Source organism: Chiloscyllium plagiosum, unplaced genomic scaffold (genome assembly GCF_037043375.1).
Source record: "Chiloscyllium plagiosum isolate Xiang-an unplaced genomic scaffold, Cpla_swu_hap1 HiC_scaffold_34, whole genome shotgun sequence".
NCBI classification, from domain to species: Eukaryota; Metazoa; Chordata; class Chondrichthyes; order Orectolobiformes; family Hemiscylliidae; genus Chiloscyllium; species Chiloscyllium plagiosum.
In genome coordinates this window covers 30,077,519-30,091,689 of record NW_028270172.1, presented here as the reverse complement: position 1 = coordinate 30,091,689, position 14,171 = coordinate 30,077,519, and the positions used below count along the sequence as shown (strand labels likewise).

General features: G+C 41.7%; 1 protein-coding gene across 11 annotated transcripts in view; it reads left to right on the top strand.

Moving 5' to 3' along the window:
• Positions 1 to 14,171, top strand: part of LOC122564410 (catenin delta-2-like) — a 1,213,649-nt gene that overhangs the window by 724,711 nt on the left and 474,767 nt on the right. For 10 of the 11 annotated variants that reach the window (XM_043719230.2, XM_043719228.2, XM_087978581.1 and 7 more), the window contains one exon: positions 7,960 to 8,072. In XM_043719230.2, the coding sequence (XP_043575165.1) occupies positions 7,960 to 8,072 (113 nt within the window). Of the gene's footprint in view, positions 1 to 4,073; positions 4,202 to 7,959; positions 8,073 to 14,171 lie in introns of those variants that run through there. The other variant, XM_043719235.2, reaches the window with a different exon arrangement.

Here is a 14,171-nt window from a genome sequence, read left to right as displayed (position 1 = left end):
CATCGATGATTGATAAAGAAGGTAAATGCACATTGGATCCAGGGCAAGTTGGATCCAATATTTGCTGAGTGGTAACAGTGTTAATTCTAATTGTCTTACCAGCTATGTGGGCCTCCAAGGCCCCATTGTGCAGCAGCGACTTCTGGAATCAATGGTATTGGGTTGGCATGTGTGAAACGTCAGAGTGTGCAAAGCTGCTATGCAACTTCAAGGAAACAAAGATGGTAGGAGACAGAGGGGCTGATAGAAGGCTATTTGTATGACTGGAGGCCAGTGCCCAGTGGCCTACTGTAGAGATCAGTGCTGGGTCCCTTATTGTTTGTGACATAGTATGGAAAGAAATTTGGGGGTGATGATGTAAAATTTGGCCGGGTGTTGATAATGGGGAAGAAGGCTTTAAGTTACAGGAGAATATGAACAGATTGGTTCGGTGAGTAGATCAGTGGCAGATGGAATGAATTTACCCTGATAAAGTGTGAGATGATGTACTTTGGAAGAAGAAAATAGACAAGGGAATACTCAATGAATGACAGGAAGCTAGGAAGCTCTGAGGAACAGGCATCATGGAGTACTTGTCCACGGATCCCTTAAGGCAGCAGAACAAGTTAACAGGACAGTTAAGAAAGCATTTGTTTGATTTTTATTGTTGTCACATGTATTATGATACAGTGAAATGTGTTGTTTTGCGTGCTATATAGGCAGATCATACCATACAAACTGCCTCAGGATAGCAGAGCAGGGTGCAGAATACAGTGTGACAGCAGCAGAGAAGGTGCAGAGAGAGCAAAATCAGAATTAATATTTAACAGGTCTATTCAAAAATCTGATAACAGGGAAGAAGTTGTTCTTGAATATGATGGTGCATGTATTCAAACTTTCATATCTTCTGCCCGATGGAAGATGGTGGAAGAGAGTATAATTGGGGGGAGAGCGGTCTTTGATGTTGGTTGCTTTCCTGAGGCAGTGGGGAGTATAGATGGAGTCAGTGGATGGGAGGCTGGTTTGTATGATGGTCTGGGTTGTGTTCACAACCCTTTCTTTAGTTTCTTGCAGTCTTGAGAAGAGCAGTTGCCATACCACACTGTGATGCATCCAGATCGTTTGCTTTCTATGGTGCACCAATAAAAATTGGTAAGAGTCTTTGTGGACGTGCCAAATATCCTTAGCCTCCTGAGGAAGTAGAGACATTGTTATGCTTTCTTGACTGTTGCGTCATTATGGGTGGACCAGGACAGATTGTTGGTGATCACCGTTCCCAGGAACTTGACACTGTCGATCATCTCCACGTCAGCACCATTAATGTAGACACTCTGCATATGGGACACTAGCCTTTGTCAGTGGTGTCATAGATTATAAGAGTAAGGAGGTTGTACTGGAGCTGTATAAAGCTGGTTCACCCACAGCTGAAGTACTGTTTACAGTCTGGTCACTGCATGTGATTGCACTGCAGGAGGTGCAGAGAATGTTCATCAGGATGTTGCCTGGGATGGAGCATTTTAGCCATGGAAAAAGGCTGGAAAAGCTTAGGTTTTCTTTGGAGCAGAGAAGGCTGAGAGGCTGCTGGGGTGAGGTTAATAAAATTATGGGGTGGGATGGCAGGGTGTGGGGCGCATTGATAGGGTGGATGGAAAGCAGCTGTTCCCCTTTAGTGGAAGGGTCAAGAACAAGGGGGCATAATTTTAAGGGTAAGCCAGGAGGTTTAGAGGGGACTTGAAACATTCTTCTCACCAAAGTGTAATGGGGGTCTGGAATGTACTGCTTGGCAGGAAATCTCAACCGTTAAAATGTACTCAGATCAGCACTTGGAATGTTATAATGTTCAAAGCTATGGATCCAGTGTTGGAAAGGGGGACTGGTGTAGATTTATTGGTTTTTGTTGATGCAAATTCAATGGGTCAGAGGGTCTGTTCTGCACTGTGTGATTCCATGAATAGGGTAACTTACACAAACACGACTGAGAGACAGTGTCAGAGGATACTGTCTCTCCCAAGAGGTGGAGATTTTGAGCTTTGCATGCTTCTTCAATAAGACCTGCAGCTAAGGGACATGCCTCCCCACCCAGTGGCCCAGAAGGTGACCATCACCCTTCATTGTCTTGCTAGTAGACTGTTCCACAACTGACCTCCGTTGAAAGTCACAATCAGCAGTACACAAGTGATCCATTGTGTCATTGATGGAAGGGTGGGGAAGCTTACCTCATGGGAGATAGATAATGCACGAATAGGGTGACAGTTGGAATTTGCCTCTGTTGCAGGCTTCCCTGAAGTGCAGGGTGTGATCAGCTGTATGTGTTTGTGAATAAGAGCATCCATGCAGAATTCAAACAGGTGTATTAAAACATTCACTCCTCTGTGACTACAATGAGAGATCTCAGCACACGTGCTCAGCTGCAGTTGCCATGAGTCATTCATCTTAAGGGAATCTGTGCTGGCACAAATGTTGTAAATGACAGGCACGTGACCGCACACACACGCGCGCGCGCACACACACACACAGGGAAACTTAGCTTCTCAGACTCCTCCATTGATCACTGTCGCCACAAAAGGTACAAAAGCTATCTTCACACTGAACAAGCCATTAGTGTATTTATGGTGAGATTGAAATGCCGTGACTGCTCAGGAGGGGCACTACAGTCTGCACCTCATAGAATATTTGGAATCATTCCAGCCTGCGCATTTTCCATAGCTTGACACTGAGCAAATGTTCTATGTATCGGTCTTGGAGGAGGCTGAGGAAAGGAGCATCTCCTTCTCCTCTGAGGACGTGGTGAACATGGAAGAATTCATGCAGAGGAGGAAGTGAGGATGAAAGACAAGAGGAAGGACCCCAGAAATGAGGGAGGCAACATCACCTTTAGAGGCTACGAGGTGTCTGTGCAGGCTGCAATCGTGATCAGATTCCATCTGATCAGCTTCATGATCGGATCCTTCCCATGAGTTTGAAGATGAAGCTGAGAGGCAGCGGGCAGCTGTTTGTGACACCAAGGGAAGGCCCAATGGAAACCTCCATGAACAAACACAAAAGAAGATTGAAGGCTCAGTTGCTGGATGAGATAAAGACTCCTGCCTATTTGGAAAATCAAATACTGTATAAATATATTGTAAATAGCTGACATTTTAAGCAGTGATTTTTGGTCACCGTTAGAATTGACTGTTGTCTTATTCAACACAACTTCACTAGTTAGGGCAGTGTGATGGTTTATAAAGTCATAGAATTTATATGACACAATCGTGGAATTATAGAGCATGGAAACAGATCCTTCGGTCCAACCAGTCCATGCCGAACATAATCCCAAACTAAACTAATCCCACCTGTCTGCTTCTGACCCATATCCCTCCAAACCTTTCCTATTCATGTATTTATCCAAGTGTCTTTTAAATGTTGTAACTGTGCCCGCATCCCCCACTTCCTCAGGAATTTCATTCCACATATGAACCACCCCATTTGCCCCTCATGTCTTTTTTAAACCTCTCTCCTCACACCTTTAAAAGTATGTCCCCTAATTTTGAAATCTCCCATCCTAGGGAAAAGACACCTACTATTAATACTACCTACACCCTTCATGATTTTATAAACCTCTTAGTCACCTCGCAATGCTTCAGTGAAAGAAATCCCAGCCTATCCAGCCTTCCTTTCTTACTCAAACCTCCATACCCAAAATTCTGATAAGTCTCTTCTGAACCCTCTCTAGCTTATTAATATCCTTCCTATCTGAGGCCAGTGTCCTCCACCCATGGTCGCTCTTCTGCAATGCTTTTCTTGTTGCCTGGAACCAGCTGAAAGTTCTTGGTAATGTGGCTGTGAGGATTTTGGGGGTTGATATCATCATGCATCTGATGGGGCCATCCCTGTAAGCACGGGAAGCTGTACATTTTTAGAGCTGTCTGGCAAATGGTGCTTGTGGCTGAGTGGTAGTAAATTTAGGGGACAATGAGATTCCTTCAAAATAAAGGGATCCCTAACCTTCCTAACTTTACTGTATTGCAGAACGTCAACAAAGTGCTCACTGCACTGGAGTCACCTTTGCTGATGGTGGCCCGAGGTTCTGACCATCTTGATTATCTTCGGTCAAGCTGCCTGGTGGCGCTGGGAGGAACTCTGTGCCCTAAAGGGATGTGCCTCCCCAGTCTGCAGATGTATTTTCAGATCAAGTTCGGACAACCTGGTAGCAGTTCCCTCTTGGTGCTTGTGGTTATTCCAGGTGAGGGTTACTCTGCAATATGGGAAGAGGAGACACCTAAGCCAACTTGTGTGGTTGTCATGGCTATTTTGGATCTGAATTTCATGGAACGTAATTAGTAGTCATGAGGGGTAAGTGCTAATCTGTATGTGGCACGTTAGGGAAGGGCTGACTGGAATGGACCTGGTAGCCTAAGCATTGTGTTACACGTGATAGTGGCAAGCCATGTCCTGGGCCAAGTGCAACGAGGCGCCAAGGAGATCGAAGAGCATTCATGGTTTGTTTTGTGGACATTTGCTTTGGAAGTTGGCCAGAAGGTGTTCAGTGTGTTGTGCCTTCAGAACGGGAATGAGATTGATGTGGTGTTGCGAATGTGAAAGGTCTGAGTGGAAGTAAGAGATGGTGCGAACAAACTTTCTTGCCATTGTGACTGGTAGAAGAATGTCAGCTGCAGCTTGATGGGCTTCTTTTTACAAGTCCGAGACTTGTGGGGTGGGGTACACTGGGAAGGAAAAGTCTAGTAGAACTGGACCAGATGAACACTCTCAGAACAGTGACTACATCCGTCCGTGTTCGTTCAGAATATGCAGTCAATGGGTCAGATCATACAGGGAAATAATATTTCCGGTAACAACCAGACAGCGCTGACATTCAAAAATTCACTCCAGTGGCACTGTCTGTGGGCAGATGTTTGATTTAGGTTACATATGCTGTCCTTTTATTAGGTAGAGGATGAGAAGCACCTGCTGTTACCCATTAACTCTCCCATCCCAAAATGCACATAGAACCTGCTGCTTTCTTGAGGGCACAGAACAGCCTTGGCAGCATCAGTTGTGCATTGGATGCCACAGAAGAACCTGACTGTAATTTCACAAGCCAGGGGGACATATTTGTCCTCTGGATTAAGTGAGAAATGGGAACGCAAATCTTAGAATTTTGCAAAGTGGTGCAGAATGGCATTTCATCCATTAGATTAAGTAAAACTCATAAAGTGGGCAAGAATTAAGGAGTGTTTGGCCATATTCAATTGTAATAGATATTTAGGAGCTTTAAAATACAGTCATTTAATCCACAGCTTGGATTGTTTTCATGCAGTTTATTGAATACTCAGGAATTATTATGGGTTTATAATTGGAGTGCTCAAATTACATCAGAAAACAAGACAAAGGGACCTGAAATCATTGACAATAAGTACCTGAATTTTGAGATGAAATTGGAACACTAAATTCACTTCACCTCCCAGTGCTTACAATATGCATGGTTAGGTTCACAAGAATTATTTTAGTCATTTCTGGATCCATTTTCAGTGATGCAATTTAAACTTTATTTTATATAGCATTAATTTTGTTTCTCCATTCCAAAGTCCTTGGCCAGAGGCAGAAGTAGACAAACCTGCTCCCCAGTTATTATTATATAACCCACTATCAGGCGGTGCTTGAGAATGGTGCAAAATGATTCTGCACTTCCTCCTTTGGTCTCCTATAGATGCTTATCAATTGCTGGGACTAATAGCTGTAAACTGATTGTAATTTCCTCCCAACTGTAGCTATCTATGGTGCATGCTAGAGTCTAGTAATTTGTCAAAGTGGACTGCAACTTCCAACATTGAATTGAAAAGATGCAGGAGATTGGGGGCTTGTGGGCATCAATGTGAGAAATAACACTTATCTTTTTGGTGATGGTGCTTGAAAGGTAATTGTTTGTCAGTGACTAGGGTCACCCTTACTCTTCTCTAATATGGTGCCAATTTTTTTTTCTCTTTTCATCTGTGTGAGATGATATGACCTTAACCAAAAAGACATGCCCTTCCATAGTGCAAGACTCATCTGTGTTGCTTTGGAGTATTCCCCCATATTTTGAGTTCACCTGTCTGGTGTGGGAGATCCAAAACCTTTTAGACCGAGGTAACAGTGCTACCAGCTGATCGACAATCCCCACTTGGCAGTTAGGAGGAAATTACTGACTTGACTCAGGCAGAGGCAATAGGTAGTTTGAATAAAATAGTGCTGTCACCAAAAAGTGGTGATCAACCAGCTTGGAAGTGACTTCAAAAGACCTTAATACTCATACAAGTCTGAGGTTGCAATGATCTGCAGTGTCTGTTATTGAGCTGATATAATGATTAAGCGTGGTATTTCTTGACCAAGATCAGCTTTTCCTGAAATAAAAACAAAGGGCTGGAGAAATTCAGCAGGTCTGCTAGCACCTGTGGACAGAGAAACACTGTTCATGTTCCAAGTCTGACGTGGCTCATCTTCAGAGCTCTGAATATTCACACTTGGACTCAAAATGTTAACTCTGTATCTCACTCCAAAGATGCTGCAAGACTTGCTGAGGTTCTCCAGCACCTTGTTCATGTTGCAGATACTCATAGTAATTTTGCTTTCATTTGCTCTCCCTGCTCATTCTCCGTCAACCCTCCCTCTTTTTGTCATCTACTTAAACTTTCATTGGCTTAATAATGAAATCGATTAGCAGGAAAAGTTTACGTAAACATAACATACAAACATAACTGCTTTATTTTCAAATATGTTTGTAACCTCTTTACCAACTCCTGTAATTCTGCAAGTACTTGAGAAGAAGGCATCAGAATGGCTGTGTAGTTGATTCTTGTCCTGTTTGTAGTTTTAGTATAGCTCAGTGGGAAAATTGTGGTCACAGGGTCAGTGGATTGAGAGTTCATGTCCAATTTTGCCACTTAATCTTGGCTGACACTCCAGTGAAATGTAGAGAGTGTTGCATTTTGGAGGTACCATCTTTGAGGAGGGGTTAAATTAAGGTCCACCTGCTTTCCCAGGTGGGCCTAAAAGTTCTGTCTAGTGTCTCAGCCAATCCTTAACCAACATCGCTTTTTCAAAAACATTACTTGGTCATTAACACATGAATATTTAAGCAATGTTATGCAGATTGGCAAACGTGTCGCGAGTGTGGTGCTGGAAAAGCACAGCAGGTCAGGCAGCATCCAAGGAGCAGGAGAATCGACATTTCAGGCATGAACCCTTCGTCAGGAAAATGGCCTTTCCCTGAAGAAAGGCTTACGCCCGAAACGTCGATTCTCCTGCTCCTCGGATGCTGCCTGACCTGCTGTGCTTTTCCAGCACCACACTCTCGACTCTGATCTCCAGCATCTGCAGTCCTCAATCTGTACTACAGACTGGCAACAGTGGCTGCATGTTGAAATTACTATGTGAGCAAAATGCTTTGGCACATTGAGAAGATATGGTAAAGCACAATATAAATACAATTCTTTATACTAACTTATTATCATCTAATAAAAAATGAGATTTAATTGAATGAGGGAACAGTGATGGATATCTTAATTAAGGGTTAATTAGCTGAGAATTGGTTGTACAAATATGGGGAGCTAGTAATCTTTAGTCTGAGAGTTTTATGGAGTGTAGTTAATTGAAATAAAACTCTTACTCAACGGATGGACTTCACTGTTTAAATTTGGTATATAGCATAGTGTATAACAACTAAGAGTTGCATCCTCTTTGGAAATGCTTGAGGTGCAAATGTGTCAGATATATGACCAGTGGAAGACAAATGAAAAGGACTTTTGTAACCAAGACATTTTATTGATTTTTTTTTTGCTTACTTCAACTGCCTTTGTGCTGCCTTTGGTCATATGTACAAATTTTCTGTGTCCTGACTCTGAAGTCACCTGACAGCAGTATAAAAGAGAAACCGCTTATCCTGTCGCCTGCCTCCAACCCCCTCCCCATGCTTCATTTCTTGCCTTATCTCCTGACTGATATCCCTTTCTTTTCCCATCACAGGAGCTGCAGTTTGAAAGACTAACTAGAGAGCTGGAGGCCGAGCGCCAGATTGTCGCTAGCCAGTTGGAGCGATGTAAACTGGGATCCGATACAGGCAGCATGAGCAGCATTAGGTATGGATTAAACTTGGCCATTGGCTCCTGTACTGTTTGATTTTATATTACATTTATGACATCTCTTGAGACACTGTTAAAATGAAGGTTTTGGGTATGAGAATTACAAACAGTATGTGGCAATCTTTAATAGAGGGACATGGTGGAAGCTGGGGTGTGAAGAAGAGATGGAGCATTTTTTTTTTCTTGGGCTATTGCAACCTAAATGGTGAAAGTGTACACACATTTGATTAGCTTCCCTGTTCTGCTGCCTTTGGACATCACTGATCAACTCTTTATGAGTATATGTCTGTATGCATCTTCAGTCAACTTAATCATTAAACAGAAGCTGAGGAGCAAGGTCCATAGCAATTTAATGTTCGGATGCTACTCAAACACAGAAACAATTTCATTCATGGTATCCTAAAACAAATAATATAATAGATGGATCAATGCTCTATATTTTACATGAAGTGATTATGTAGTTAGAATATAGACTTATAAATAGTCATTCAGTTGTACAGAATATTGCTGAAGAAAGATACATTAGAGATTTTTTGTTTAGTAATCAGGACAATTCATAAGACTACCAATTCAAGGCAACAGAGAGTTTGGCCACTGGACTCTAATTGGTAGAGGATTGTTTTAATTAGTGATTTAGATATAGATTTATACTGGTGCAAAAACATTGAGTCTTCAAGGGAGAGGGCACATTGCATGAATTTCATTTTGTAGGTTGACTGTGCAACTGGAAAGATGGGTTTCTAAGAGATAAGCAAGATTTTTCTCATTATGTAGCTTGATTAGAATGCCATTGAATTAATTCAATGTTCTTGCAGGTACTGGTATTATAGAAGGGATGTCTCAATGCTGTGAAACACTATAGCAATTCATTATTTATTTCAAAATACGTATAGGCCCTTCCGATCTGACCAGTGACCATTTTGCAGATCTTTCCGCCTTACATGGAATTGGCAGACGATGGGAAGTGTGGATGCAAAATGCAAGCAGTTGGGTTTTTTTTTTATATCACTTCAGCTATATAATATCCTGATATAAAGTCCATGAACCTTATGGCTTTAGCTATGTGTTATTCAGCAGACAGCACAGTGGTTAGAGGTTCAACGTGACAGTCATTTCTGATTTTATCTGTCTGTCTTACTCCGTGAATCAGGATAGCAAGCTCCTAACATCGGTGCTTTGGATTTTAGCTCAAATTGGAAATCCACTTTATTATAAAGAATGGGACCAAAGGTGTAGGGTTTTCTTTTCCACAACAATTAACAACATTTACATGGTTCAGCATTGCTTTCTATTCAGATTTTTAAAAAAATTTCATATTCCATTATCTGCTGTTGTGGTTTTGAACCTATGCTCCCAGAACATTATCACAGGGATTACCATCCCAGTGACATTACCATTATGCCAAGGTGCAGGTTTTGAATTTATGCAATATTGTAAACAGGTAATAGTGCTTTGCTGCTTCATTTTACAGATCAGTCATTGATTTCAACAGAAAATAAAATTAGGAGAGTTTTAAACAGGTGTTTAATTACTGTTAATTGTTTTCCATTACACTCTAAAAGTCCAAGTGGGAGCAAAAGGCTAAATTGGTAGTGTTTTATTGGTTACCACTGGGCAAGGATGCACAGGACTTACAAACAAAGTGGTTTGTTACCAAATTTCAGGCATAGTGATTTGAGCAAATGGTTTGACAAATTTGAATTGTTTTAATATATTCCTGATGCTTTGGTTCTTTGGAACTTTATTCCTTGCAATTCTCTGGAAATTCATCTTGAATTTGTGGTAACTCAGAAATGAACTTTATTCCTTGGCATTGTTCCTTGTAATTCTCTGGAAATTCATCTTGAATTTGTGGTAACTCAGGGATGAACTTTTATTCCCTGGCATTGCTCCCTGCAATTCTCTGGAAATTCGCCTTGAACTTGTGGTAACTCAGAGATAATCTTCAATATAGAATTGCGTATTGTGGGTATTTATCTATTAATCTGTTGAGAGATATTACTACTTTTGCAACCTCTATCCACTATAATTATTAACTATTGTGCATGTGAACTCAATGACACTTACTTGGAGACAAGAGACCAAAGACAGCAAATTATCACAAATTGTAACTTCATGGATGGTGATTAGGGTATCACTGGCAATATGTTGTACAGATCACTGGCTTGGGTCATTGAATCTGCTTGCAGTCAGATTCCCTCTGCAAAATGTCTGAGCACACCCCAGTAGGAGTGATGCGATCCCCTTTAGAAGTTGGAAGGGCAGCAGTGGAATATGGAAGCTGGAATTCACTGCCTAATGATGTGCACACTATCACAGAAGGAGGTCATCTCGCCCATTGTCTCTGTACCAGGTATCCATTGAGCATTAAAACCTGGTGCCATTCTCTTGCCTCTTCCCTGTCCTTACATGTTGTTTCTATCCAAATGATCATCTGCCTTGTTCCATCACTACTATTTTATAACTAATAAACCAATGTGTTCCCAAGAAACAAAACAAAACTTCCAAAATTCTGGGTCAATCCTGGATGTTGTCAAACCCTAACAAAGAAAGAGAGAGACTAATTAAATACTTATATTTGATTTAGAATTTGTCTCATGACAAATGCATAGCCATAACCAGAAATGCATGGTATTTCCTGCACATATCTTCATTCACTCCTCGATTCTTATACCTATCTGTTTTCTCACCTCCATCAGAGTTGCTGTCCTTTTCAACCTGGATTAGTTTCTGACTCTGTAAGGTTTTCCATCCCTTTGAGATCTTCATGTTTCTCCAATTCTGGACATTTGTGCATCCTTGATTTCCTTTGGTCCACCATTAGAAACTGTAATTTCAGATACCACTGTTCTGAATTCTGAAATTCTCATCTGAAAACCTTCCACCTCTTTCTCTTCCTCTAAGCTCCTTGGGACTCTTTTCCCATTATGAAAGGTGCTATACTCTTGTGGCACAGTGGTAATATCCTCTGAACCCCAGGTTCAAGTCCTACCGACTCTCACCGTGTGTAATAACATAGTTGATTAGAAAATGTCAAGCAAAATTGTAACGTTAGTGAACATTTCTCATTGTAACAACTGACATCAATTTTGAAGGAAAATGCATTAATCAACCCTGCATTGGGAGTAACTTTACAGAAAGCATCACTGTGTTTCCCAGACTTGAGGAACCAGAGAAAATGAGCAAATGGGCAGTGTGAAATTTTATCAAATGGAAATTTCACGGTCACTCAGCCAGCTCGTTTTCGGCGGTGACGTGGTTTTGGAGGGGGTTACATAAAATAGAACAGTAGCTAGATCACAGCGTCCCATCGAGCCCCAAACTGTCCCATAACAAGGTGAACAGGTAAGACTTCACAAGCTCATCCACCCTGGAGCCCATTTTGGCCATGACTGGCCAATCAGTGGTTATCATCCCGGTCAAAAATAATACATGCATCTGGGGAAAGCAGACTGAAGGAGGACAGGTTCCTACTTCACTATCTCAGATGAAAAGGCAGAAGGGAATGTAGGTTACCACTTAATGTGGAGTGCCCTCCAAGATGTTTTCCTATCTAGTGACTATTCCACACTCCCAGCTTCCAAGCCCTCAGCATCTTTCTTCACCTCCTCGAGGATTCCTGATTTCTTGCCAGCCTGAAACTTCAAACTTATTCCAAAGTCCTATCACAATGGACTTTCTGCTCACGGTCTGTTTGCAGTTGTGGACTGCCACTTTTGAATTCTGGTGCTATTGGTTTTGCTCAGCCACCAGTCAGTAAAATTGGCTAACAGTTCTTGAGAGTGAGATTGGATGCATCACGACTTAGTAAGGCAAGTGCTCTGCTCAGGACCAAAAGAAACCACAAAGTTGCGAACACTGCCCAGACCATTATGCAAGCCAACCTTCCATCCGTTAAGTCCATCTGCAGTCCTCATTCTCGCGGAAAGGCAGCCAACACCATCAAACACTCCTCCCACCCCGGATATAAACTCTTCCAACCTCTTTTGTCAGACAGAAGATACAAAGGTTTAGGCACATTTACCAACAGGTTCAAAAACGACTTCTACCCAGCTGTTATTAGACTTCTGAATTGACCTTTCGAATTTCAAATTTAATGTTGATCTTGCTTTTTGTGCACTTTCTTTGCGACCATGTATTCCTCGCTCTGTTCAAACCACCCTATGATCTTTGCGTCTTTGTATATTTTGATCTGCTGTACTGCATGTAAAACAAAACTTTTCACTATACTGAAGTATATATGATAATAGTAAATCAAATGAAATCAAAATTCTTTCCCTGAGGGATGGTGGTCACACACTTACCTAATTAGGAAGGCCACCCTGTGAATTATCACCATGTGACCATCATGGGGGTGAGACCATGGGTGGCAAGTTTGGAAGTGAGCCAATAAATTCCAGTTAGAGACAAAAAAAAAATTGCAGATGCTGGAAATCAAGGTAGACAAGCAGGAGGCTGGAAGAACACAGCTAGCCAGGCCGCACCAGGAGGAGGAGAAGTCAACGTTTCAGTACCTTGTCAAAGTGATTGAGAAGCTTGACAGCTTCAGAAGGCTTGAGGATTGAGGATTGGAAGTCAGATTCTAAACTATGTTAGCTGTTTGAGTACCTTGGAAGCTAATGAGGCTCTGTCATATTGTGGATTCTTTTAAATTTAAACAGCTTTACTTGGAACTGCACAACACAGAGCTGTAATTAAATGTAAAAATCCTTTAATATTCCACCAGGACACTTCTTCACTTTTCAGTGGGAGTATAGAGACAAAAACTAGTAATTAAAAAGGGGCCACTTTTTCTCCCTTTATATCTCCTTTTAAAAATAGACAAGTACTTCCTGAGTGAGGTGGGGATGTAACTTATAAAGGGAGTCAAGCTAAATTATGGGACTATGTAGGCTTAGATCTTGTAGTAAAAGATAATAGTGAGGTTAGCAGTGCTTCTCCTTACACTAAATTGAACAGCAGCTTGAAGTGATGGCTCATGTGCAGTGAAATACAGAAATCTGGCAGTCTTTCTCCAAGTTTCCCTACTCCTTCAGGAACCTTGTGACACTGACTCACTGCCCAGACCATTATCAAGAGACTCACCATTGAAACACATAGGCGAGTATGAAATGGTGAAATTCATGTAATAGTTCCTTACTAAACATGCCAGGACACAGAGGGTTGTCCATATCTCTTTCCCTTAAAATGAATTCATATCGAATGGAGCCACATTCCCTTCAGGTTTTTACCTTTCTTCGTAAATGATTTGTTACTTTCTCTCTTGACTCTATCTTTGCTTTCTTGCTTTCGTGCTCATTGCTTGCTTTCTTGTTAGTGAGTTTTGAGATTTGTGGCTCAGGTTGAGGTTTTGGATGAAGGTTTGCTTGCAGAGCTGGAAGATTCATTTCCAGACGTTTCGTTACCTGACTAGGGAACATCTTCAGTGGACCTCATGCGAAGCAATGCTGAAAATTTCTGCTTTCTATTTATATGTTTGGGTTTCTTTGGGTTGGTGATGTCATTTCTTGTGGTGATGTTATTTCCGGTGGTGAAGTCACTTCATGTTCCTTTTTTCAGGGAATGGTATATGGGATCTAACTCAATGTGTTTATTGATAGAGTTCCAGTTGGAATGCCATGCTTCTAGGAATTCTCATGCGTGTCTTTGTTTGGCTTATCCTAGGATGGATGTGTTGTCCCAGTCGAAGTGGTGTCCTTCCTCATCTGTATGTGAGGATACTAGTGAGAGTGGGTCATGTCTATTTGTGACTAGTTGGTGTTCATGTATCCTGATGGCTAGTTTCCTGCTTGTTTGTCCAATGTAGTGTTTGTTACAGTCCTTGCACGGTATTTTGTAAATGACGTTCGTTTTGCTCATTGTCTGTATCGGGTCTTTCAAGTTCATCAGCTGCTGTTTTAGTGTGTTGGTGGGTTTGTGACCTACCATGATGCCAAGGGGTCTGAGTAGTCTGGCAGTCATTTCCAAGATGTCTTTGATGTAGGGGAGAGTGGCTAGGGTTTCTGGACGCGTTTTGTCTGCTTGTTTGGGTTTGTTGCTGAGAAATCGGCAGACTGTGTTCATTGGGTACCCATTCTTTTTGAATACACTGTATAG